The sequence below is a fragment of the Macaca thibetana genome, chromosome 18 (assembly GCF_024542745.1).
Source record: "Macaca thibetana thibetana isolate TM-01 chromosome 18, ASM2454274v1, whole genome shotgun sequence".
NCBI lineage: Eukaryota > Metazoa > Chordata > Mammalia > Primates > Cercopithecidae > Macaca > Macaca thibetana.
This window is the reverse complement of record NC_065595.1, coordinates 3402612-3430401: the sequence shown is the minus strand read 5'-3', so window position 1 is coordinate 3430401 and position 27790 is coordinate 3402612. Positions and strand designations below refer to the sequence as shown.

The following is a 27790-nucleotide window of genomic DNA, read 5'->3' as shown; positions in this document are numbered from 1 at the left end:
AGACTTGAGCAAATCCAGTAGCTGGCAGAGGGCAGCTCAGAGCACAGGTGTCTGGGTCAAATTCTCATTCCAGGTTTGACCAACTTCGGGACTGCAGGTAGTTGCCAAATCTCCTCATGAGGAAAACAGGGCTGCCCAAAGAGCTTCTGAAAACAAGAAATGATACTCATGAAACACTCAACATATTACACAAAGGCTCATAGCAGCACTAATCAATGCAGCCAAAAGGTAGAAACAGCCCACATGTCCATCAATGGGTGAACAGATAAACAAAATGGGTTCAATTCACATGCTGGAATATTACTCAGCCATAAAAAAGGAATGAAGTTCTGACACGCGCTGCAACATGGATGAACCTTGAAAACAACCTGCCCCATGAAATAAGCTGGTCCCCAAAGACCACATGTTGCACGATTCAATTTACATGACACATCCAGAATAGGCAAGTCCAGAGACACAAAGCAGATTGAGGATGATTGGGGAGTGACTGTTCCATGCATGTCAGGTGCTTTTATGGGGTGATGAAAAAGTTCTAGAAATAGATAGTGATGGTGTCATACAGCATCGAGAATGTACTAAATACCACTAATTGTATTAATTTTAAATGTTAATTTAAAATTAACCATTTTAAAATGGTTAATTTCTTTTAAGAGATAGGATCTTTCTATGTTGCCCAGGATAGCCTGAAACTCCTGAGCAGAAGAAATCCTCCTGCCTTAGCCTCTCAAAGCTCTGGGATTACAGACATGAGCCACTATGCCCAGCTAAAATGGTTAATTTTATGATAGGTGAATTTTACCTCCATTTAAAGAAAATACTCAGTATACCCTCTGCTATTAAGTGCCCAGGAAATGCTGGTAACAGATGTTTCTGATTTCTGAGGATCTTCGGTCCTTCCACGTCACTGCCAATGGGCTCTTCTCCACCTCCTCACAACAAAACATCGACAGTGGAATCACAGTGAAAAACTACAGTATTGCCTATTTTTAAACCACTTCTCCATTAAATTCTCAGCTACAAACATCACCCTATGTCTCAGTGTCTCAGATTTACAATGTAACAAGCTCGGGTCCAGGCCCCCCTTGTGACGTTCCCAGCCAGCTGGCTGTTCATATTCCTGGCATCTACCGCCTTTGTTCTGGGCCCACCCGACTCCCTGTCTCACTGTGTCATACGTATTCCTACTGACTGCTCTGAGGGCCATTGTGTCTGCCTCAGTTTCTCTTCTAACCACTCTGCACCCTTCTGTTGTACTAGCCTTCTGAACAGAGTGTCTCTTTTCGTCTTCCTGTTCAGTAGTTGCCAAGGGATGGACGGTGCTCTCCCTACAAAGAGCCCCAGAGACCGTCACGTGAAAACACCTGTTGGCTCCTGTCTGAGCACCCGGCATTCTCATGTGCTTTTCCCGGACAAGACTCATAGAATTTAGGATTTTGAGAATACAGAGAACTGGAATCAGACCCCTCATTCCATGAATGTGGAAATGTGTCCTAGGGAAATGCTGCTTTTGGTCGCAGGTGCCGGGTTCTGCCCTCACTGCTGTCTTGGGCTGCACTGAAGGCCACTCCGTGGGTTGGAATGAGCTCCTCCTCATCCCCCTCATCCCCTCTTTCCTCAACTGAACCCATGCCCTGGATCTCTCGCCCTTGGTTAGTTTCATTAAGTGTTTGCATCAGTGCTAAGACTCCAACATAGATAAACTCTGGGATTTCAGCTGCCGTTGTGGCAGGGACGCTTTCCCAGAAGGACAGGGGCTTCTAGCCCATCAGCCTAATCTCTAAAACAATCCCACTCTCAGTGCAGAAAGATAAGCCGCCAGAGTATCTCATTTTAGGGAGACACCCCCCTGCCTCCCAGGCTGACACAAATGGAAGCAAACCAGCCAGCCCCCGGCCCCCTCTCGGCCGTTTCCTCTGCCCCTTGCAGACGACTCCCTCTTACAATGGGGTCTCCCCTACGATGACCGCTGCAGTGAATCCCTCTGTCCCTCAAAGTCCACGTGACTCCTTTGCGAGGTAGACGGGAGCCCTGAATGTATTCCTCATTTTTGTTTGATTCACCCACTGTGTGCTGCGAGGTGTCTTGGCTGGAAAGCGGCAGAAGTTAAAGGTCCTGTTTTAAGTCTTGCTGGGGATGTCCTTATCAGGCGCTTACTAAAGATGTCCACTAGTGATGATGCTTCCCTGAGCTTTTCTGTATGTGTTTATCTCTTTGTCTATAAAATGGAAAGGGCCGTTTATTCTCCTAGATGTTTTGAAGATTAACTTAATGAAGCCTGCAAGGAGCAGAGTCGGGCGATACAAAAGACAGGTATTACTACCGTTTATCCACAGAGGTTCGCCGTCTCCCTGCAAAGCCACTTAGGTAAACAGGAAATGTATTGCAAGACAAAAATGACTCCATGCGTCTCAGGAGGTAGCCTTGGGGTCTTAGAGCCTGGCTGCCCAGGGCCCTGTGTGTAAATCCCGGCCAAGGATAAGAAGAAACCACCACGACAGTGGGAGCTAGGATCTTCAGATTCCAGAGCCAGATAATTTCCCTCAAAGAGAGAGAAAGCTTTCTCACTGGGAATCAAGGAAACAGAAAGCAATTGCATCAGAACCGCTATGGCTCACGAGCAGCCCAGGCCACCTAGAACACACAGACCGGTAATGCTGAGCTTTGAAATCCGGCTGACCAAACAGAAATAACGATCACAGGAAGACTGTGCACGCACCTCCGTGTCTGACTCGGTAGCCTCCAGAACACAACGGTGGCCAAATTAACATGCTTGGGAGCTCCATCCCCTGAGCTAATGATTTAAAGGGCAGTGAAACTGTTCACGATCATTTTTAAAATTTGGTCTCTGCCCCAGGAATGGAAATATTCTTTCCCATCAAGATGGTGAAATAAATACAAAAGAAAGATGCAGCCTATTTGGGAGCAAAATGTGGGAAAGATATTAACAGATCAAAAACCCTACCTGTGCATTTTTTTTTTCTTTTTTGAGACGGAGTCTCACTCTGTTGCCCAGGCTGGATTGCAGTGGCATGATCTCAGGTCACTGCAACCTCTGCCTCCCAAATTGAAGTGATTCTCCTGCCTCAGCCTCCTGAGTGGCTGGGACTACAGGAGTGCACCACCACACCCGGTTAATTTTTGTATTTTTTTTTTTTAATAGTGATAGGGTTTTACCATATTGGCCATGCTGGTCTTGAACTCCTGACCTTGCGATCCACCCACCTTGGCCTCCCAAAGTGCTAGGATTACAGGTGTGAGCCACCGCAACCAGCCTCACCTGTGCATTTTTGCCAAGGCTTGGCTTTTCAAAAAGTAGAGACTTATTTTTTTGATTTTTTTTTTTTTTTTTTTTTTTTTGAGACGGAGTCTCGCTCTGTCACCTGGGCTGGAGTGCGGTGGCGTGATCTCAGCTCACTGCAACCTCCGCCTCCCGGGTTCACACCATTCTCCTGTCTCAGCCTCCGAAGTAGCTGGGACTACAGGCGCCCGGCACCACACCTGGCTAATTTTTTGTATTTTTAGTAGAGACAAGGTTTCATCTTGTTATCCAGGATGGTCTCGATCTCCTGACCTTGTGATGCGTGCGCCTTGGCCTCCCAAAGTGCTGGGATCACAGGTGTGAGCCACCGCGCCCGGCCCAAACAGAAACTTATTCTTAGTGCATTTCCTCTTTCCTGACCATAGACCACACTCCTGCCATCTTCCCTCCAAACCTTCCCCGTGCCAGGCCCTTATGCAAGAGATTTTTGCTTTAGAGAAGATAATTTTAGAAAAGAGGTGTCCTGCTTGATGAAATCTTGTCTGTTCATACTTCTTAACTTGATCTCGTCTTTTAATATGTTTCTGCTTTTAGTGAAGAAATAGCAGGAAGCAATTATTGAAGCAGGTGTTTTTATGGGATGCATTTAATGAAGAAAATAATTAACATTGTTCAATCATTTAATGTTTTTACTAAAACTTGCAAACACTTAACATAATATTTGCTACATGCCAGAAACTCTTCTGTGTGTTTACATAAATATATTGGGTTGTTCAATCTCCACTGCTGATAGATGAGGAAACTGAGGCACAGAAGGGCTATGGATTTGCCCACAGTCATAAAGCTTGTAGGGCAAACTTGTCCAGCCCATGGGCTGCAGGCCATGTGTGGCCCGGGAGGGCTTTGAGTGCAGCCGAACACAAATTTGTAAACTTTCTTAAAACATTATGGTTCTTTTGTGATTTTTTTAAAGCTCATCGGCTATCGTCAGAGTATTTTACAGCGGTCCAAGACAATTCTTCTTCCAGTGTGGCCCAGGGAAGCCAAAAGTTTGGACACCCCTGTTTGTAGAGAGTGGAGCCAGAGTAAAACCCAGGCAGCTGACTCCCAAGTCCTTGCTGTTATAGACAGGACCACGTCATGAAAAGCTTGAGCTTTTTTCAGCTTTTATCCAAAAGATAGGCGATAACAAATGCTAGGTGGCGATGTGGAGAACCCTCTACACTACTGACAGAAATGCAAATTAGCACAACCACTATGCGGACAAGTTTGAAAATTCCTCAAAAAATAAATAAATCTACCATGTGATCCAGGAAACTCACTACTAGGTATACACCCAAAAGAAAGGAAATCAGGATATCAAAGAGATATCTGCACTCTCATGTTTATTGCAGTGCTATTCACGATAGCTAAAATTTGGAAGCAGACGAAGAATGGATAAAGAAAATATGGTCCATATACACAATGGAGTACTATTCAGCCATAAAAAAGAGTGAGATCCAGTTATTTGCAACAACATGGGAGAAACTGGAGGGCATTCTGTTAAGTGAAATAAGCCAAGCACATAAACACATATATTGCATGTTCTCACTTATTTGTGGGATCTAAAAATCAAAACAATTGAACTGATAGATATAGAGAGTAGAAGGATGGTTACTAGAGGCTGGGAAGGAGGGTAAGGGGGTGGGGGTAGGGAGAAGTAGGGATGGTTAGTGGATACAAAAAATAAAAAGAATTGATAAAACAGTATGTGATAGCACAACAAAGGGAATATAGTCGAGAATAACTTAATTGTACATTTAAAAATAAATACAATAGTGTAATTGGATTGTAAGAGAAAAGATAAATGCTTGAGGTGGTGGATATTACCCCGTTTACCCTGACGTGGTTATTATGCATTGCATACCCGTATTAAAATCTCTCATGTACCCTATAAATATATACACCTCCTATGTCCCCAGAAAAATTGAAAATTGAAAAGAAAAGAAAGCATGGACATTTTTTAAAGAGAAAGAAAACAAACTATAACCCCATAAAGTCCTTCACAGACACCCTTCTTTTTCACATTTATATGCTTTACAGAATTAAAATAATACTACACATTCACTTTTAGCTCCTAAATCCTTTGTGTTACCGTGTACTTCCCACGTGTTTTATTGCAACCGTTGCAGCCTCACCTAATAGTGACTCCCAATTTGCCTGGCTCCTCCCCTTTCGTGGGACATTGAGCTTGCTCCAATTTTTCACCGAAAATAAGAATTCTTCAGTGAGCATCTTTACATTGTATATTTTCTCACCATTTCTTTAGGATAAATGTAACAAATTATCATAGCCATAAGCAAAATCTAAAAGGTGTCATTAAAACCCAGTAGTTGTTCTTTTATACTTTAAGTTCTAGGGTACATGTGCACAACGTGCAGGTTTGTTAAATATGTATACACGTGCCATGTTGGTGTGCTGCACCCATTAACTCATCATTTACATCAGGTATATCTCCTAATGCTATCTCTCCCCTCTCCCCCTTCCCCACAATAGGCCCCGGTGTGTGATGTTCCCCTTCCTGTGTCCAAGTGATCTCATTGTTCAGTTCCCACCTATGAGTGAGAACATGCGGTGTTTGGTTTTCTGTTCTTGCAATAGTTTACTGAGAATGATGGTTTCCAGCTGCATCCATGTCCCCACAAAGGACACGAACTCATCCTTTTTTATGGCTGCATAGTATTCCATGGTGTATATGTGCCACATTTTCTTTTTTTTTTTTTTTTTTTTTTTTTTGAGACGGAGTCTCGCTCTGTAGCCCAGGCTGGAGTGCAGTGGCCAGATCTCAGCTCACTGCAAGCTCCGCCTCCCGGGTTCACGCCATTCTCCGGCCTCAGCCTCCCGAGTAGCTGGGACTACAGGCGCCCGCCACCTCGCCCAGCTAGTTTTTTGTATTTCTTAGTAGAGACGGGGTTTCACCGTGTTATCCAGGATGGTCTCGATCTCCTGACCTCGTGATCCACCCGTCTCGGCCTCCCAAAGTGCTGGGATTACAGGCTTGAGCCACCGCGCCCAGCCTGTGCCACATTTTCTTAATCCAGTCTGTCACTGATGGACATTTGGGTTGATTCCAAGTCTCTGCTATTGTGAATAGTGCCGCAATAAACATATGTGTGCATGTGTCTTTATAGCAGCATGATTTATAATCCTTTGGGTATATCCCCAGTAATGGGATGGCTGGGTCAAACGGTATTTCTAGTTCTAGATCCTTGAGGAATCGCCACACTGTCTTCCACAATGCTTGAACTAATTCACAGTCCCACCAACAGTGTTCCTATTTCTCCACATCCTCTCCAGCACCTGTTGTGTCCTGACTTTTTAATGACTGCCATTCTAACTGGTGTGAGATGGTATCTCATTGTGGTTTTGATGTGCGTTTCTCTGATGGCCAGTGATGAGGAGCATCCTTTCATGTGTCTGTTGGCTGTATGAATGTCTTCTTTTGAGAGAGAAGCGTCTGTTCATATCCTTTGCCCACTTTTTGATGGGGTTATTTAAAACCCAGTAGTTTTAAAGGAAAATTCTATAAAACCAAGGAACAAGTAATAATTCCTAGGGTACACTTCCAGAACACAACATTCACTTTACAAGGACATGCTGATACTCAATCTAAAAAGATTAAACTAACCTTTAAACTGAAAAGATTTAAACAAGCAGAAATACAAAGAGAGAGAGAGAGAGACTTTGCACCAATATCACTTATGAAAATTAATGCAAAAATTAGGCCGGGCGCGGTGGCTCAAGCCTGTAATCCCAGCACTTTGGGAGGCCGAGACGGGCGGATCACGAGGTCAGGAGATCAAGACCATCCTGGCTAACGAAACCCCGTCTCTACTGAAAAATACGAAAAACTAGCCGGGCGAGGTGGCGGCACCTGTAGTCCCAGCTACTCGGGAGGCTGAGGCAGGAGAATGGCGTGAACCCGGGAGGCGGAGCTTGCAGTGAGCCAAGATCCGGCCACTGCACTCCAGCCTGGGCGGCAGAGCGAGACTCCGTCTCAAAAAAAAAAAAAAAAAAAAAAAGAAAATTAATGCAAAAATTTAATTTAACAATATTAGCCAAATGAAATGTATTAAAAAATACACCACAAGCAAGCAGGTTTTATTCTAGAAAAGCAAAAGTAATTTCCTGGCCGGTTGCGGTAGCTCACGCCTGTAATCCCAGCACTTTGGGAGGCCGAGGCGGGCGGATCACGAGGTCAGGAGATCGAGACCATCCTGGCTAACCTGGTGAAACCCCGTCTCTACTAAAAACACAAAAAATAAGCCGGGCGAGGTGGCGGGCGCCTGTAGTCCCAGCTACTCGGGAGGCTGAGGGAGGAGAGTGGGGTGAACCTGAGAGGCAGAGCCTGCGGTGAGCTGAGATCACGCCACTGCACTCCAGCCTGGGTGACAGAGCAAGACTCCATCTCAAAAAAAAAAAAAAAAAAAAAAAAAAAGCAATTTCCTACATGTGTAGATTAAAGAAGACAAATGTTAGGATCATTTAGATAGACATTAAAATCACAATTAAAAATTCAACAGCCATTCCTGATGAGAGCCTTATTAATGAAAATTAGAAGGAAATTTGTTGAAAGTGACTGAAGACTTGAGAGAGAAGCAGACAACACTGCCTACTGTATTATCTTTAACTATTTTGGATATTCAATTATTACTATAAGAAAAAATAATATGAAAATACAGGGGGCCGGGCGCGGTGGCTCAAGCCTGTAATCCCAGCACTTTGGGAGGCCGAGGCGGGTGGATCACAAGGTCAGGAGATCGAGACCACAGTGAAACCCCGTCTCTACTAAAAATACAAAAAATTAGCCGGGTGCGGTGGCAGGCGCCTGTAGTCCCAGCTACTCAGGAGGCTGAGGCAGGAGAATGGCGTGAACCCAGGAGGCGGAGCTTGCAGTGAGCCGAGATCGCGCCACTGCACTCCAGCCTGGGCAACAGCGTGAGACTCCGTCTCAAAAAAAAAAAAAAAAAAAAAAAAAAAAAAAAAAAGAAAATACTGAAAGGTAAAAGCTAATGTTATCTTTATGAATAGATGATATGATTATAAACTTAGAAAAGTCCTATCTTACCAAAAAAATAGTATTAAGTGTTCAAAAAAGTTGCTAATGTTTAAAAATCACATTTTCTTTTTGCACGCATATGGACTTAAAAAATTTTATTTTCTATATATAATTATTAACAATAGCAATAAGGACTATATCACACCCAACATTTAACACAATGAGAAATGTACATGCATTAAACAAAATGATTATGTTAAAAGTTAAAAAGTGAAAGTGTCAGCTGGGTGTGGTGGCTCACACCTATAATCCCAGCACTTTGGGAGGCTGAGGTTGGCAGATCACAAGGTCAGGAGTTGAAGACCAGCCTGGCCAATATGGTGAAACTCCTGTCTCTACTAAAAATACAAAAAAAATTAGCCAGGTGTTGTGGTGGGCGCCTGTAATCCCAGGTACTTGGGAGGCCGAGGCAGGAGAATTGCTTGAACCTTGGAGGCAGAGGTTGCCGTGAGCCAAGATCGTGATACTACACTCCAGCCTGGGCGACAGAGCGAGAGTCCGTCTCAAAAAAAAAAAAAAAAAAAAAAAAAAAAAAAAAAAAAAACAGTAAAAGTGTCCCATGGGAGCTAAGAGAATTTGGAAAAAAAGAGTGAAGACCACCAGTGTCCTGCTTGGTTGGTTAGCTGTGAAAGTACATGTCTAATGCATAGGGAGACCAGTGATTTTTGGAACAAAATAAAAAGGCCAGAAATAAATCCATGCCCATATTGGAATCTTAGAAATTCATGGTAAAGATAATATTTCAGATCAAAGGGGCCAACCTCAATTACACAACAAATGTTAATGAGACATTGAATGATCTTTAGGAGGAATAGCTGGCTCTTGGCTTGTAAATTATGGGTGGAGTAAAGGTACTTATTTCAGAAAATAAAAATACAAACTAGAGAAAATTCTTTAATTTGGGGAGTGGAGAAGGTTTTACCGTGGTTGTTTTAGCATAAGACAAAGACCTCTCACCCCACCCCATCCCCTCCAAAAAGGAAATAAATGATTTGGCCAAAGATATCATCCATGGCAAATGGGGGAAATATGTGTAACGTATCCAAGAGATAAACTGTTAACCTCTCTAATACAGAAAGGCGAAAAAGTCTACAAGGAAAAGTCAACCTAAGGAAGAACTATGCAAAACGTATGAACAATCAGTCCCTAGAAATAGACAGGCAAGTGGCCAACGTACGCATGAAAGGGGCCGAGCTTTAACAATAAAGAAATAAATACAAATTAGAAGAACGAGATGATCATTTTCACCTGTCAGATGGGCAAAGACTGAAGGATTCAAATTCCTTTTTTGGTGAAGATATGAATGAATAGGTACATCCTGTTATGTGACACCACATTTTCTGGAGGAAAATGAGCAGTGTCTATCAAAATTTTAAATATACATACTTTTTGACATGGTGGTTCTACAAGAATTTATCTTTAAAAACAACGCAGGCATTGAGTCTATTTTCAATATATTTGTATATAATGATTTTTTAACAGAATTTTAAAATAGTGAACATTTGGTTCATCAAAAAGAGGCTAGAGAAATGTACTTTTGTCTAGACTGGAATTTTATACTGTTGCTACTAAAAATGAGATGGAATTTTGCTGTACTGAAATGTACAAATGATCACGACATATTTTGAAGTGACAGGACAAGTATGAACCCTTTTATTGTTAAAGTAACAATACATTTCTAATTGTCATACATATTGTTACATACTGTTATACATGCCCACACTATAAACAATTAGACATACATACATATATGAGTATTTACACACACACATACACACAATCCATCTATCTCCGAATCTTGGAGGACATAACAAAACAGTCATAACCATGAGTCTATTTTATTCTTTTGTGTTGTTTCAATTATTTATAGGTAGTTATTCCTCTTGTAATGAGAAAAATGTATAAAACAGTTCAAGTACTTAAAAATGAAGATAAAGGCTGGGCACAGTGGCTCACACCTGTATTCCCAGCACTTTGGGAGGCTGAGGCAGGCAGATAACTTGAATCCAGTTCCAGATCATCCTGGGCAATGTGGCGAAAACCCATCTCTGCAGAAAATACAAAAACTAGCTGGCCGTAGTGACGCGTGTGTGTAGCCCCAGCTACTTGGGAGGCTGAGGCAGAAGGATCCTTTGAACCTGGGAAGTTGAGGCTGCAGAGGGAAGTTGAGCAGAGATCGTGCCACTGCACTCCAGCCTGGGTGGCAGAGCGAGACCCTGTCTAAAAAAAAAAAGATGAAGATGAAAAGGTCAAAGGATCTAACATGTTTCTATAGCATTAGATGCATAGCACCAAACTACTTCCCGATGTGTGGATCTGGCTTGCCCTGCCCAAGTTCCATGTTGACTGTATCTTTTCATTCTCTTATGAAAACTGATCTCCGTGAATGGGGCGCTAAGAAAATTGCAGTGCAGCTCCTTCGTAGACAGGGTGCATTTATCCATGTGTGAGTTTCTCAAAATTCTTTCTCCTCCTTTTCTGCCGTCTACTGAAATGTGTGCCTTGGATGCTGCTGGTTACCCTCTAACCCACAGCATACTCGTGGGGATACAATCCAACAGCAACTAAAGTGAAATTCCAGCCTGTCCGTTTTGCTCTTTATTTAAACTACTCATAAGCAGGGACAGAGAGAGTTGAGCTGCACGGCTTACGCTGGGCCAGGGGAGTCTGAAAGTGCAGCAGGTCTCGGCTGTCCACAGAGCACCCTGCAGAAGAGCTTCCCCATCCCCAACAAACCCAGCCTGCTTGGCCCCCACCCCCATGCATCCGACTCGTGACCTTTCTCGTGACTCCTCCTTTCTCGTGACAACATAATTTATTTGTTCTTCACGTCCATTGCTTTTGGTCTGTGGCCTCCTGATAGAATGTAGGCCTCACAGGAGCAGGGATGTTTGTTTTGATCAATGATATCATCCAAGGGACCAGAGCTGTGCGTGGCACCTTGTGGGTGCTTGCTAGGTAACCTTCGGATGAACGAACAGCGGCTCTTCTCCCCATGGTAAAATGACTGATGTCCAACAGTCCCTTCCCAATGGCCATTCATAACTCAACGAGTTAGTGTAAAACTTTTAACGGATGGCAGATCTTGAGGATAAGATATCAAGTTGAAAAGATTAGTATCTTTCTTTGCTCACAGTTTAGATTCCTGGGATCTCAAGATTGGGAGGCCATAGAACCTAAACACAGATCAAAGGCTTGACTATGCCCTACAACACTCTGTTAAGTACTTGGCTGGCCTGGACTTAATCAAGTCCAGGGACAGAAAACTCTCCAGGCCATAAAAAACATGTTTCAATTTAAAAGTCTTTGTCTTTTTTTGCTTTTGAAAATTTGAACTTACATTAGTCCCAAACTTACCTGGCTGTGATCCCATTTATGAAGTAACTCTGCTTCCCCAGCCCCCAGCCCAGAGCCTTATGAGTCAAATTCCCTTCCTCTGTGGTGGGAGGAATTTGCCATCATGGTGCCTCTGAAACCCTTCCCTCTCCAGCCTAGGTCCGTTCAGTCCTTCATGGTGTGCTGTGTGTTTGCATTTCTAGATCTTCCAGAATCTCTGCTGTCCACTTTTGGCAAGTCCAGTTAGCCTGTGAAAATGTCATCCCCAGGGGTGAGAGGACTCTGGGTGGGTCCCTCCAGTGCCGAGGGAGACACCAGCCTCCAGCTTTCAGTAAATGCAGCCACAGACTACATTTGTGTTTTACAGTTTTGTTTGACTGTTTGTTAGTAATTTCATAATACTCCTTACTGATTTAAAAGTGAAAAACAAACTTTTATCACAATACAGATTCTTCTTGACTGATGGGGTTATATCCCAATAAACACATTATAAATTGAAAATACTGTAAGTCAAAAATCCATTTACTACTCCTAACCCACTGAACATCGTAACTGAGCCCAGCCTACCTTACACACGCTTAGGACATTCACACTAGCCTACGAATGGGCAAAAGGCTCTAACACAAAGCCTGTCTTATAATAAAGTGTTGAATATCTCATGAAATCTATTGGCTGTACTCAGTGAAAAACGGAATGGTTGTGTGGGTCCTCAAAGTAGAGACTCTGCTGAATGGGTTTCACTTTCACACCATCATCAAAGGGAAAAATCCTAAGTCAAACCATTGTCAATTGGGGATATCTGTACAGGAATGAGGCCTGGCTGACAGGCCTCTTGTGCTAACCATTCAGAGTTAGAGAAAATTAAGAGAGCATCCAGACATGGAGAATATCTTTGACCTAGATATTCGAAGAAGGAAACTAACTTATGGACCGGGAAATTGTTGAGGATTTCAAAGGTGGTGGGTGACAAGAGAGCCCAGGTGAGGAGGCACAGCATGAGTGCCAGGGCAGCAATCCCAGGCTCTGGCCCATGCTGCCGCTCAGGAGGAGGGCAGCTGGGTCCCATTTGCTCATCTCCAAAGTTGGGTTAACTAGATACGGTAATATCATTGAAGGACTTAGTTTATAAGTTTTCCAATTTATTGAACAATGCCTGCTCAATAAATGGTGGTGATCATGATTTCATTTGATTTAAACAACGGTTTGAGATAGGCAGGAGTGACACTAAAAATATTTAACAATCCACTGGGTATCAACCAACTAGCATGGACAAGGGACACGGTGGCAGCAGCCAGCTACACCCGGTAAATATTAATTGGCCTTGGAAATAGGTATTACTGCTGTTTTACAAACAGAGAAACAGACGCAGAGAGTTAATTGCCCCAAATAAATTACTGTGCATTTGAAATATGAGGACAGCTTGAGAGATTCAGAGAGACGAAACGTCTTTTACTGCCCTGCGCATTGGGTGTTTGGGTTGGAATACCGCATAGAACATCTTCTGCTTCCAATGCACCTATCTTCTAATCTTTTAAAAGCTTCAGTGTGAGGTCTGTTTCATAACAGGCTCTGAGAAGCAGCATCCCATTTTCAAAATGGATATGTGCCTTGTGATCTCCAGCAACGTTACATAATGAAATAATATCTGACCCTCTACATTGTCACCATTGACATGATATTTCAGCAGGGTGGGACCCGGCTGCCGTTTAGACCAAGCAAGAGAGGAAATGAAAACTATGCAGATACGGGGTTTAATAAATGCACTCCTGTCCCCGTGCTTGTCTCATGGAGAATGACCCAGAGTTAATGCACCTATTGTGCATCCACGAATGTTTCAGGATAAATATTTAAACTACAGCTTGAATCACACATGCTGGTGTTAAATTAAAGTCATTAGCTTCAAGGACTCTATTTCGGAAATGCACCGAGTCCATAAGCCACACTGTAATTCCAGTGATTTATACTGAACATACACCTATGCCTTTTTTTATTTAAATGCACAAAATATGCTAAGCCCCGAGGCGTTTGTATTGAGATACATTTCCCATGTATGACGTGCATGCCCTGCTACATGAGAATTAACTGCCTTCTTCCCAGCTACGTTATGGTGTTACTGATGGGAACAGGCTGTGATATTCCTGTGTAATTTCCATTCATATTGTATTAAAATGTCCAAGATGCATTTTATGTCAAAGAAAGCATCATTTAATAAAATTATTCACTATTACCCCATATGGAGATGTCAGACATTACTAATATAATCCTGAAATGATTGCACAGAAGTATCTTCAGGCTAAGAGGCGCAGTTCCTGTGCTGTAGTAGAAGTGGTTTGTTCACTCTATCCTCAGGTAACCAGTCTGAGTCTTGTTTGTTTTTACTCCATGTTTATATGGTGTCATCCCCACTGAGAGCCTTCTTTTTCCCTTATTTTCTCCTCTTAGTGATTCCATAGGCATAGAAATGGAAAAAAATAATAAACAAGATGCCTTATTTCCTTGATTCTGTAACACTATTTGTGAGTGATTTTCAGCTTCGGGCTGCATAGCGAGCTTGTGAAAGCATGCAATCCTGGGACTCCGCCTTAATGATTCAAAGTTAGAAGATCTAAGGAGGAGCCTAGGAGTCTGCATTTTTGACCAGCGTCCCAATGCCTTTTTTAAACCTATGTACTGTGTGGGTCATGCTTTAAGAAGTATTGCTAAGTACATTAACACTACTTTCATAGCTAAATTCAGTGTAAATTTCCTTTCCATTTTAAAGATGCCACTAAGTCAACTAAGACATACGAGTTTCACTCTCTTCTAATTTGTCACTGTTCAGCCTTCCCTCCTGCCCTCCATCATCTACCTATTCTTCCATTCGTCCATCCATCCATCCATCCATCCATCCATCCATTCATCCCTCCATTGGTCCGTCTCTCTATTCTTCTATCCATCCATCCATTCACCTATTCTACTATACATTCATCCATCCATCTATTCTTCTATTAATCCATCCATCAGTCAAGTCCATCCATCCATCCATCCATCCATCCATCCCTCCTTCTATCCATCCACCATCCATCCATTCTTCTATTTATCATCCATCAATCTATTACTCTATCATCCATCTATTGTTCTATCCATCCACCCATTCACCTATTCTATTATACATTCATCCATCCATCAATTATTCTATTAATCCATCCATCAGTCTAGTCTATCCATCCATCCATCCATCCCGCCTTCTATCCATCCACCCATCCATCCACCCATTCTTCTATTAATTCATCCATCAATCTAGTCCATCCATCCATCCATCCATCCATCCTGCCTTCTATCCATTCATTTATCCATCCATCCATTCTTCTATCTATCAGTCATCAATTTATTAGTCTATCAATCCATCTATTCTATCCGTCCATCCATCCATTCATCTATTCTCCTCTCCGTCCGTTTATTCATTATCCTTGTAATCATCCATTCATCCTGTCATCCATTCCTATTTTAACCATTTTTGAAGTATTATTACCTATCTCAGGATTCGGAGATTCTTGTCTTGAAGGGACTAAAAAACTTAAGAAGAGTTTGTAATTAGACAGCTTGTTTTCTCCTTTTATCTATTACTGAAAATCTAAACAATGCTCTGCTTTAAACAAACAACAACATAAAAGTAAAACAAAAACAAAATTGTTGTCTGCTTTACTTGAACTGCTTCCTATTACTTACATCCATGATGTCACTAACCATTAAAACTGAAAAGGCGTATCGAACTGTAATGAATCTAAGATCTTTATCCAAGTTACATGGCCTGAATGTGTGTGTCCTCTCAAAAATCACATGTTGAAACCTGATCTCCAGCGCAATAGTATTACAAGGTGGGGCCTTTGGGATTAGCTTATGAGGGCTCTGCCCTGGCTAATGAGATTGCAGCCCCCTGAAAGAGGCCTGAGGGAGCTCGTTCGTCCCTTCTGCCATGTGAGGACACATGGAAGGCTCCATCTGTGAGGAACGGGCCCTCACCAGACACCCAATGTGCTGGTCCCTTGATCGTGGACTCCCCAGCCTCCCCAGAACTGTGAGGAATACATATCCATTGTTCATAAATTACCCAGTCTAAAGTATTTTGTTATAGCAGGCAAGCAAACTAAGACACCAAGACCCTCCCCCACCAACACACACACACACACACACACACACACCTGTATAGCTATGGACATACTGACCCTAGTAAAAATCACCAACTGTTTGCCTTTGGTCCATTGAGAATTGAACTTAGCATTTTGAAGGATTTGAAGGACCTGACCCCTCTTTTATAGACTAGGAGGGTCAAGCATCCTGTGAAACACCCAGTAGGCCAGTACCTGCTGTATTATTATATTGATGCCAGGACATCTCACTCTCAGGTCCACTTGCTCGTTTTCTCATCTTGGGATAAATTTAGTTTGGTGAGGAATTTGTGCAAAGTAGATTACACAGAGTACCAATCTTAATGTTAAAGTCAGGTATATGCCTCTTTTTTTGCATGTGGACAATATAAGAATGTATCCTTTAATAAGGAAAAATAAGGTCTTAAACACTGCTTTTTGCAAAAATATTAAACCTGGATCCATTAATATTTTGAAAAGCTGTACTACATGAGAATTCATTTATTTACAGTAAAATTTTACTTATATGCATAGCACTATTTTCTTCAAAGTACTTTCTCATATATTAAACTGTTATAAGTATATCCTAGGAGTTAAGGTATATTCAGTTGTATATGTAATTTTAAGGAGGTCTAAAATCTGCATTCCCCCTGTCCTGCAAATCAGGAATTTATATGAGGTTAACCTCAAAAGTATATTTTAATTGCAATTTTGGGGCGATTTTTACTTTCTTAAAACTTTGCCCTTAGTGAGTTTTCCTCAACCACCACCGTGTGAGGAAGCACATTGCTGAAGGCCTTCCCATCCGCCCTGTGGTGGAGCCATCTTTTTCACATTGTTACCCAGGTATCTACTACTGACTCTTGCAAGGAGGAAAAGATGGCCTATTTTGACAACTACAAAACATAAGATTAACTATGTCCTCTAAAACGCTCAGCATTCACAATACCAAGACAAATGGCTATGGCTGGCACTGGTGTTGAAGGGCCACATGCCAAGGCAATGCTGATTCTCTTTAACCATCGGCTGCCAATTTCACCAGGGGCTGTGGCTACACAAAGTGAGTGTGTGGAGCACCACCTGGGGGGATTGTGTCCTCCAAACAAATTAGGTGTTTATCTTTAAAATCCTCACACAGGCTGGGCACAGTGGCTCAGGCCAGTAATCCTCACACTTTGGGAGTACAAGGTGGGAAGTTTGCTTGAGCCCAGGAGTTCAAGACCAGCCTGGGCAACATAGTAAGGCCTCACTGTTGCAAAAAAATATATATATATGTTTTTTTAATTAAAATTTTTTTTTTAATTTTAAAAAATATTTTAGGCTGGGTGCGGTGGCTCACGCCTGTAATCCCAGCACTTTGGGAGGCCTAGGTGGGTGGATCACCTGAGGTCAGGAGTTTGAGACCAGCCTGACCAACATAAAGAAACCCCGTCTCTACTAAAAATACAAAATTAGCCGGGCGTGGTGGTGGGCACCTGTAATCCTAGCTACTCGGGAGGCTGAGGCAGAATAATTTCTTGAACCCGGGAGGCAGAGGTTGCAGTGAGCCGAGATCGCGCCATTGCACTCCAACCTAGGCAACAAGAGCAAAACTTGGTCTCAAAAAAAAGGAAAAAAAAAAAAAAGAAGAAAAATTTTCAAAAGGACTACAGGCATAGTGGCACACACCTGTAGTCCCAGCTACTTGGGAGGCTGAGGTGTGAGGATCGCTTGAGGCCAGGAGTTAGAGGTTACAGTGAGCTATGATTGCAGCACTATATTCCAGCCTGGGTGACAGAGTGAGACCCTGTCTCAAACTAATAAATAAATAAATAAATAAATAAATAAATAAAACCCTCACACATGCACCAAACAGAAGGAATGATTGGCCACATTTTGATCTTTTCCGTCAAATCCACATATGCAAATAACAATTGCACCCAGAAGGGGCATCATTGACATAAACAAGTAGAAAGGGCCTCTGTGAAGGGCCTCACAGCCCAGGATGTGAAGGCAAGTGTCGATATCAGTAGCACCTCTGCTCCGTTCAGACAGTGATGGGCCATCCTGACTTTCTTCACCAGCAATCAAGACTTTGCCAGTGTCTATCCTAGAATATTGTGGTTTCTATGTAGAATATTTAAATATTTAAATTGTGTAAGTTTAAACTTCTAACTGGATTTCACAAACTCTTTGTTTTTTTGGAAGAGAGATGGTGGAAAGAGTGAAAACGGATCTGTGATATTCTACCCAGATCTTGGAGAAACACAAGTTTAGGGTATACGAATCCCGATCAGATTTCTCTAGACCCTCTGCTGGTGTCGGAGACTCTCAAGTCTCTGCTCCCCACATCCTCGCCTTCCACGTCTGCCCTTTTAAAATCCTTTCAAGGAACATTGACCTGGCTCAGACAAAACTGGCCTTTACAAGGGCGACCATGGGTAATGCAGACGGCATTCTTCAGAGAGGGCCGCCTGAGCTGCCCAGGTGATGGAGGCAACTGGGGTTGTCACCCAGGGACTAGGACCAAACGCTTGAAACCTGCCGTGTCCCCGCCCTGGGACCACTTGAGGACAGGCCTCCCAGGCGGCAGAGGGGCTGCGTTCCACCAGGTGGTGCTGCCTTCTGTGGCCAACCGTGGCCCCCAAAGCACAACTTGTTTCTGTTTTTCTTTTTCCCCCTGAAGCAAAGGAATTCATTTTATTCTTGAATTGTTCTACACACACACACAAAAGTCATCTCTTTTTTTGTCCTCAAAAAGTGTAAGTTTATTATTATTTTAAAAATTTGTTATTTCTATAGGTAATTGGGGAACAGGTGGTGTTTATTTACATGAGTAAGTTATGTAATGTGATTGTTTGTAGTATTTTATCCCTCACCCCCTTCCCATCCTTTTCCTCTGACTTCCCAAAGTCCACTGTGTCATTCTTTTTTTTTTTTTTGAGACGGAGTCTGGCTTTGTCGCCTGGGCTGGAGTGCAGTGGCAGGATCTCAGCTCACTGCAAGCTCCGCCCCCCGGGTTTATGCCATTCTCCTGCCTCAGCCTCCCAAGTAGCTGGGACTACAGGCGCCCGCCACCTCGCCCGGCTAGTTTTTTGTATTTTTTAGTAGAGACAGGGTTTCACCGTGTTCGCCAGGATGGTCTCGATCTCCTGACCTCGTGATCCGCCCGTCTCGGCCTCCCAAAGTGCTAGGATTACAGGCTTGAGCCACCGCGCCCGGCCCACTGTGTCATTCTTATGCCTTTGTATCCACATAGTTTAGCTCCAACTTATAAGTGAGAACATGCAATGTTTAGTTTTCCATTCCTGAGTTACTTCACTTAGAATAATAGTCTCCAGTCTCATCCAGGTCTCTGGTGAATGCCATTAATTCGTTCCCTTTTATGGTTGCGTAGTATTCCATCAGATAGATAGATGGATAGATAGATAGATAGATAGATAGATAGATAGATAGATAGATATAGATATAGATCACAGTTTCTTTATCCACTCGTTGATTGATGGGCATTTGGATTGGTTCCACACGAATGCTTATCTTACCATGCTAAATGCTAACATAAGGCTGGGTGCAGTGGCTCACACCTGTAATTCTGGCACTTTGGGAGGCCGAGGTGGGAGGATCATCTGGGATCAGGAGTTTGAGACCATCCTGGCCAACGTGGTGAAACCCCGTCTCTACTAAAAATACAAAAATTAGCTGAGTGTGGTGCTGGGCGCTTGTAATCCCAGCTACTGGGGAGCTGAGGCAGGAGAATCACTTGAACCCGGTAGGCGGAGGCTGCAGTGAGCCAAGATAGCTTTATTGCACTCCAGCCTGGGCAACAAGAGCAAAATTCCATCTCAAAAATAAATAAATAAAAAATAAATAAATGCTAACATAAGCATTTTGCAAAATACATGATAACTAACACTACAATTTTTGTTTCCTTTCCTGTTTCTATCTTTAGTTAAACTAACAAAATTTTGGTTTTCTTAGATTTCTGGGGGGCTATGTTGAACATTTGTTTTTCAATTGTGGTAAAATATATGTATAATAAAATGTGCTTTTTAACATTTCTAAGCTTACAATTAATTACATCCACGATGTTGAGCAACCATTACCCCTATCCATTTCCAAAACTTTTTCATCACTTCAAAGGGCAAATTTAAGTCCTGTAAATAGACATAGGCTTAATTAAGCAGATAAAAGAAGAAGCAGCGAGCTGTAATGGGTGATCAAGGTGTTACGTTTATAAGGAACATGAAACTTGGGGTTTTTTAACTAAGTGATTAAGCCCACAGTTCAAAGCAAAACCCAGAATTAAAGCTCAAGTTCACATGGAAGGGAACATTAGCTAATTCACTTGGACCCACCGGTTCTGAATTTGCCCCATTTCTTCTGAATACTTCTCTCTTCTCTCAGTCACATCGTTTGAAGGGCCTTCAGTTTGCCCCTTGTATTTAATTCCGGCAGGTCTTACTTGCCCAGTGCTTTCTGTTTTGTTGTGAGGTTATTTTTTTTTCACAGAGAATATGCTGCATTGAACACAGAACAACAAGACTCACTACGATGCTGCAGCCACAATAGCGTGTGATTTCAAGTCTTAAAAACCAGAATCACTTTTTTTCTCTGGACTGGAAGCCTATTTATTTTGGCCGGTAAACGAGGACTTGTCCCCTGCCTGGGGTGGGGATGCGGGGGAGAAGCTCTGTTCCGCTGGCTGTGGCAGCAGGCGGGCAGGCAGGTTCCAGTTTCAAGTTTGGCCCAGTTCCTCCAAGCTAGCCCTGCATTTGCAAGTCCCCTGACACCCAGCTGTCACCTGTGGAAAACAGAGAACCTGGGGGGATTTGCTGAAGGCAGCTCCTGAGACTTCCCACTCCCCACCCGCCCTCACAGCAGCAGCGGAGCCCGGGGCTGACGGAGTGGGTTTCTCTGGGAAGGACTCTGCCCTTGGATAGATCTGTATCTATGGTAACAGTAAGATGTTTGTGTGAATAACTGCAAAAAAAAAAAAAAGTCTTTCAAATCTCTTCTTCTAAACTGTCAAGGCATGTTATTTCCAGCTTCAAATATTATTTTTAATAAATAAATACGTATTTTTCCCATGTAAACACTCAGGCAACTCTCTTTAGGACTTACATGTTCCCAGGGTGCATAATGGGAGGTGTTTCAGTTACACACGAGGGAAACATGCTGTGAGTCAGAGGAAAGAGTAAATGATGTAAGAAAAGTGTTGTGTGTGTGCCTGCGTGTGTGCCTGCGGTGGGGGGGGCGATGTGCCTGTGTGGGGGACTCCCTGGAGTGATGGGCGTCAGCATTCTCATGACTGCAGCCTGGGAGTCTGGTTATTCCAAAGGACCTGGCGCTCGACGCCAGCATGACTGAAGCCTTGAAGGCAAGCAGGCACCCTCTGCGGGTGTGGTCTGCTGCCCAGAGGGCCAGGAATGGCATCCTTGCATTCCGATCATGCTGGTTCCCCAGACAAGGGCAGGGGTTCAAATTGGAATTCCTCCATCTGGGAAGAGAGGACTTTTGCGATTGGTGTATTCAGACCAGAGTATACACTCAGCGATATTCAGTCTGGGTGAAGTGGGGGCACTGGAAGGCAGAGGGAGACTGTGTGGTTGGTTCACTTTCTGGGGTGCCACTGAGTCCCCTCTACCCTGCAGATGCCTGCACACGGCTCTCTGAGTTGGACGTCACGGGAGGGAATCCTTTCTCCAGCGAGGCAGGTTCTCAAGACAAGCATATTCTTTCATACTTACACACAGGTCCAATGGAGAAAGGGGTTGGGGCCTCAGGTTAAAATGTGCCGCCGAGTTACACAGAGAGGCAGAGAGTGCCACTGAGCCCTGCCCAAAAGCTCATGACTGAGTGAACGTAGATGATGGTGATGTTTCCTTCCCCTGAAGCCCCACGGAACACATGTCCATTCCAGAGCACAGAGGAGGCGGGGTGGCCAGGGTGCGATGGGGCGGGAGAAGGTGTTGCCTGCAGTGCACTGAGGAAAGGTGGAAGGAGATGGGTCAGATGGCATTGAAGGGGAATTGTGAGAGAGCCGGGAAACTGACAATGGTATTTACCTGGCCAGGGCACGGGGAGGCCTCTCTCTATCCTGCTGATACTCGTCTGCTCCCTGGACCCATATTCCCTCTTTCCAGCTGCCTTAGTCTATTTTCAATTGCTTGTAACAAAACGCCTGAACCGGATAATTTATAAGAAAGGGAATTTATTTCTTCCAGTTATGGAGGCCTCTGAGAAGTCCAAGCTGGAGGTGTGGCATCTGGTGAGAGCCTTCTTGCTACTGGGGACTCACTACGGAACCCCAAGGCAATGCCGGGCTCCACATGGAGAGGGGGCTGAGCATGTTAACATAGCAACGTGCTAGCTCAAGCCTCTTCCTCCTCTTCTAAAGCCACCTGTTCCCCTCCCATGATAACCCATTAATCCATGAACCCATTAGTCCATGAGTGGATTCATCCATTCATGAGGGTGGAGCCCTCTTAGAGGCCCCACCTCTCAGTGCTGCCACACTGGGGATTAAGTTTTAGAGGAGACATTGAAGCAGAAACGCCTCTCTCCCTGCCTTGCTCCTACCAAACTTGTAAAACATTGCAATCAACTCTGAGGAAAGGAATGGAGGCAGGGGACACTAAGATGGGCACACACACACAGACTGGGTATTGGAGCCCACGGCAGAAGCGCTAGCATCCATCCAGCGCCCGCTGACTGCCGGGACTTGCACTAGGTGCAGCTGTGAAACGGCTCTTCAGGTGAGCAGACCTGTCCCGGTCTGCCGGTGCCGAAGCTAAGACTGAAGGAGGTCGTTTAGTGACACGGCCCGGACAGAAATCCAAATCTGTCCACTAGGCTTTGAGCCTGGAGTTTCTTTCTTCTTTTTTTTTTTTTGGAGACGGAGTCTTGCTCTGTCTCCCAGGCTGGAGTACAGTGGCCCGATCTTGGCTCACTGCAACTTCTGCCTCCCGGATTCAAGAAATTCTCCTGCCTCAGCCTCCCGAGTGGCTGGGACTACAGGCACCCACCACCATGATCGTCTAATTTTTTTTTTTAATTATTTCTTTTTTTGTATTTTACTACAGACGGGGTTTTACCATGTTGCCCAGGCTGGTCTCGAACTCCTGACCTCAGGCAGTCCACCCTCCTTGGCCTCCCAAAGTGCTAGGATTACAGGCGTGAGCCACCGCACCCGGCTGAGCCTGCAGTTTCTAAATGAGACGTTTGTCACAGTGGAGGGAGGTAGAGCACAAGGGTTAGGACTTGAGCCCTGGGCCAGGCGGTCTCGTGCAAGCCCCGCCTCTCCCGTACTAGCAAAGTTGTGAGGACAGCGCCTGCACGCAACACTGGCTCGCTAACTTGTAACTGTTGTTATTACAGAAAGCGTGGAGCCAAACAGATGGCAGAGGCCAAAGGAAGAGCGCGCTAAACCCGAGGTAGATCTGAGTTCGCATCTTGGCAATTGTTTAGCTGGGCCAGGGTAAGTGCCTCACTGTTCCTCATCTGTAAATGAACACTGGTGCTGAGGTTGGGGTGAGCACCTTGCCGGGCCTCAGTTTCTCATCTGTAAAACGGACTCCTGTGCTTGGCTTGTGGCAGGGGCTGGCGAGCAAGGGATGGGTCCTCAGGAGGCTGGGCCGTCAAGAGGCTGTGACCGCACCACCTGATGCTAGAGAACGAGAACGGCAGTGCGTGCCCAACCGACAGGAAGGACAGGGGACACTGGAACAGGGGAGGTGACACGGAAGAAATCAGGGGGACCCAAAAGTGGCCATGCCGAGGAGGAGGTCAGAGGGGGCTGGCAGAGAAAAGCCCAGGGCTGTGTACTCGCATCCCTCTGCTGCGGGCCCTTCAGGTACATTCAAATACCGGGCATGAGGCCCGCAGACAAGGCTTTGAAAGGCTATTGTTCTCCCATAAACAGAAGTGAAGGTGCTGGAAGAGGGCATGAGCAGGAAAATTATGGCTGGGCTGTGGACATCTATGGAGAAGACAGACATGGGTGTCACTGTTGAGCAAAGGAGAGCCCTGCACACCTGCCCAGGGAGAAAGCGCGCTGCCTTGGGCTGCTTCTGGCTGCAGAGCCAGCCTGGCAGATCTTATAGTCCCTCCCCTCCAGACTCAGTAGCAATTATGACGCCTCCATTTTTTTCTTTTTCTTTTCTTTCTTTTTTTTTTTGAGACAGAGTCTCGCTCTGTTGCCCAGGCTGGAGTGCAGTGGCGCTATCTCTGCTCACTGCAAGCTCCGCCTCCCCGGTTCACACCATTCTCCTGCCTCAGCTTCCTGAGTAGCTGGGACTACAGGCGCCCGCCACCACGCCCGGCTAATTTTGTTGTATTTTTAGTAGAGATGGAGTTTCACCGTGTTAGCCAGGATGGTCTCGATCTCCTGACCTTGTGATACGCCCGTCTCGGCCTCCCAAAGTGCTGGGATTACAGGTGTGAGCCACCGCGCCCGGCCCAACGCCTCCATTTTTATAGGCGTCTGAACTCCTTGTTTTCTTTGCTTCCTTTTGCTTTAGAGAAAAATGTAAGGAATTTGAAGACAGCCATCGTCCCTTACCCACCTACACATTCATATACATAGATGCAGAGACAGGCTACGTACCTTTAGATTATAGGAAAAAGTACCTTCTGGGGTGTCTCCTTGCAGCGCTACACGAGAGCAGAGTACGAGTCTGAGGTGGAGGGAGTCATGGCAGGACAAGCGTTTAGAAAATTTCTTCCACTCTTTGACCAAGTATTGGTTGAAAGGAGTGCAGCTGAAACTGTAACCAAAGGAGGCATTATGCTTCCAGAAAAATCTCAAGGAAAAGCATTGCAAGCAACAGTAGTCGCTGTTGGATCGGGTTCTAAAGGAAAGGGTGGAGAGATTCAACCAGTTAGCGTGAAAGTTGGAGATAAAGCTCTTCTCCCAGAATACGGAGGCACCAAAGTAGTTCTAGATGACAAGGATTCTTTCCTATTTAGAGATGGTGACATTCTTGGAGAGTACGTAGACTGAAATAAGTCACTATTGAAATGGCATCAACATGAAGCTGCCCATTCCACTGAAGTTCTGAAATCTTTCATCATGTCAATAATTTGCATATTTCTCTTTTATAATAAACTGATAATAACTAATGACAAAAAAAAGAAAAAAGTACCTTCTAAATTTGCAGCAAGAGGCAGGAGCAATCTTAAAAAGGGGGTTTGAGAAGCCAGCAGCCCACCCTTAGGTGGTCTCGGGATCCCTTCCTGCCACAGTAGAAGCCTGAATTTTCAGATTTTCTCCAAGTGTAAAGATAAAAAAGTAAATGGACCAAAACAGTTCAAAATTAAGTTGATATTATTTAAACACTTCATTATATACTCTGGCTTCTCTTCTGATTGCATAAAAACCAAAGGGAAACTCTCTGCCTTTTAGAAATGAGTTTGTCCAAAGGAATTTCTAGCCTTGAATTTGTACCAAAAAAAAAAAAAAAAAAAAAAAAAAAAACCCTAAAAACATATGAGTGATCAGTTGGCCCTGCTGGGGTCTTTCTGGTTGGAAGATGAATAAGGAAAGGCACATCTGACATTTCATTTCACTGACATTTTATTTTGTTCTCAGTCTTTTTTCCTCTGTTTCCTCAAGTACATTTTCTGCTATGATGCTGCAAACGGGCACCAGCGTGAGTCAGACCCATTTAAGACTGTTGAGCCTCACAGGTTTAGCGATTTAATTACGTGTTTTGTGGGATTTGCCAGCAGCGTGCGATCTCCCTGCATGCGTCAGGTCCACACATGGCAGTGTCCCTTGTCTCTCTCTGGGTTTGTTTGGTGGTACATCAGGCCAGTCTCTGGAAGCCTGGAATTAAGGATGCAAGCATGTCCATGCGCGTGGTGTAGGATGGATGGGGAAGGCAATCGCAGGAGACCTTCCGCTCCCTCCTCCACCTGGGGCTGGGCCCTGAAAACGTGAGTGGGATACGGTGAGGGTTTGTTGTGTGTGTTTGTTTTGTGAACATGCTGATTAAGGGTGCTGGCCAATCATACAGAAAGAAACATCTGGCAGGCACTTGGAAATGTGGAATGGGTGTTCAGGGCAAAGGGCCATCCAGTTCACCAAGTCAACAGATGCTGATCTTCACAGCAGTCTCTGCAACAAGATGCTGTTCCAGATGCCAGAGAGATTGCAGGAAGCAAACAAGTGCTTGGGGCTCAGTTTCTAGAGGGGGAGGGACCCCTGCAGAGGGACCAAGGCATCTGTCAGCCATGAGGCGCTAAGAGGTAGGAGGAAGCGCATGCAGAGGGGCAGGGAGTTAGGAAAGGTGGAAGGCAGATGGGAAGAGCACTGGAACAGGGGGAGGGCCCGAGGCTGCTGGGGCGAGAGGGCTTAGAGCAAGGGCACCTGTGCTGCTGCAGTCCCAAGAGCGGTGGTGACCGGTGCACAGTGTCGTGATGATACTAAGAACTGCTGCATTGTAAACTTTAAAGTGGTGAATGTTATGGTATGTGAATTGTATCTCAACACAAAAAAAGTGATTCATCACAAAATGGTTGAAAGCAGTTTAAAAATATTGAGTGATGTAAATTTAAAAATTAAAACCTCTTGATTCCTTCACCAACTACACCTTCCTGCTTTCCAAAGGGAAACCACGTTACCACTGTGCAGAAACCTTCTAGGACCCAAGTATATCTGTGAGTATCTTTTTTTCTTTTTGGCAAAAACAGGATGAAACTTTAAGTGGTGAGGCCAGGCGCGGTGGCTCAAGCCTGTAATCCCAGCACTTTGGGAGGCCGAGACGGGCGGATCACGAGGCCAGGAGATCGAGAGACGATCCCGGCTAACACGGTGAAACCCCGTCTCTACTAAAAAATACAAAAAAACTAGCCGGGCGAGGTGGCGGGCGCCTGTAGTCCCAGCTACTCGGGAGGCTGAGGCAGGAGAATGGCGTAAACCCGGGAGGCGGAGCTTGCAGTGAGCTGAGATCCGGCCACTGCACTCCAGCCTGGGTGACAGAGCAAGACTCCGTCTCAAAAAAAAAAAAAAAAAAAAACAAAAAACTCTAAGTGGTGTTTTGCAGCTCGCTTTGTTTATGGGGAGATAAACATTTCCATGTCAATTCAAGTGCCTTTGTTAAAGAAGTGCCTAGTATCCCCTTGTCTGGCAGTCCTCTCACTCACTTCAGCAGTCCTTTATCAATGGACACTTAAATGTTTCCAAAATTTTGTCATTAGACTCTGGACTGAACATGCTTGTGCTGGCATCTCTGTAACCTGATGCAAGCATCTGTGTTGCATGAATTCCTGGAAGTAAAACTGATGGGCCAAAGGACATGTGTGTTTTAGATCTTGACAAATATTGCCAAATGGCTTTCCAAAAACTGTTCCTAATGGGCAGGGTCCCAGCGGTCAAGCAGGCGCCGTTTCCTCCTACCCTGCGGGCTAAAGTCTTCCTCCTGTGAAGACGTCTCCAAGACCACTTGATTGGGGGTGATGGAGAAGGCAGGGCGTGGGGAGGGGAGCCTCAGCCCATCATGGCTTGAGCTAGGATGGCTGTATTTTCATTTGGATATAAACTGTGATTCTGATAACAAGGTTTTTGATCAAAGAATCCTGCTTTAAAAAAAAAAAAAACAGTAAGAAAAATAGGCCTGGCGCAGTGGCTCACCCCTGTAATCCCAGCACTTTGGGAGGCTGAGGGTGGATCACCTGAGGTCAGGAGTTCAAGACCAACCTGGCCAACATGGTGAAACCCCATCTCTACTAAAAATACAAAAATTAGCCCAGTGTGGTGGTGCATGCCTGTAATCCTAGCTATACAGGAGGCTGAGGCAGAAGAATCCGCTTGAACCTGGGAGGTGGAACTTGCAGTGAGCTGAGATCGTGCCATTGCACTACAGCCTGGGCGACAGAGCGAGACTCCATCTAAAAAAGAAAAAAATTTTTGAAAGTTTAAATAAGAAGAAGAAGAAGAAGAAAAAAAATAACATGTTTGGAAACCATTAACAGGTTCTTCTAAAGCCATGT

At 44.4% G+C, this 27790-nt stretch overlaps 1 protein-coding gene across 1 annotated transcript; it reads left to right on the top strand.

Moving 5' to 3' along the window:
- The first annotated feature begins 24463 nt into the window (after positions 1-24463).
- On the top strand, positions 24464-24920 carry LOC126941266 (10 kDa heat shock protein, mitochondrial-like). Its single transcript, XM_050767614.1, has one exon. The coding sequence runs from the start codon at positions 24492-24494 to the stop codon at positions 24798-24800; it is 309 nt and encodes a 102-aa protein (XP_050623571.1). The 5' UTR covers positions 24464-24491; the 3' UTR covers positions 24801-24920.
- Positions 24921-27790: the final 2870 nt, after the last annotated feature.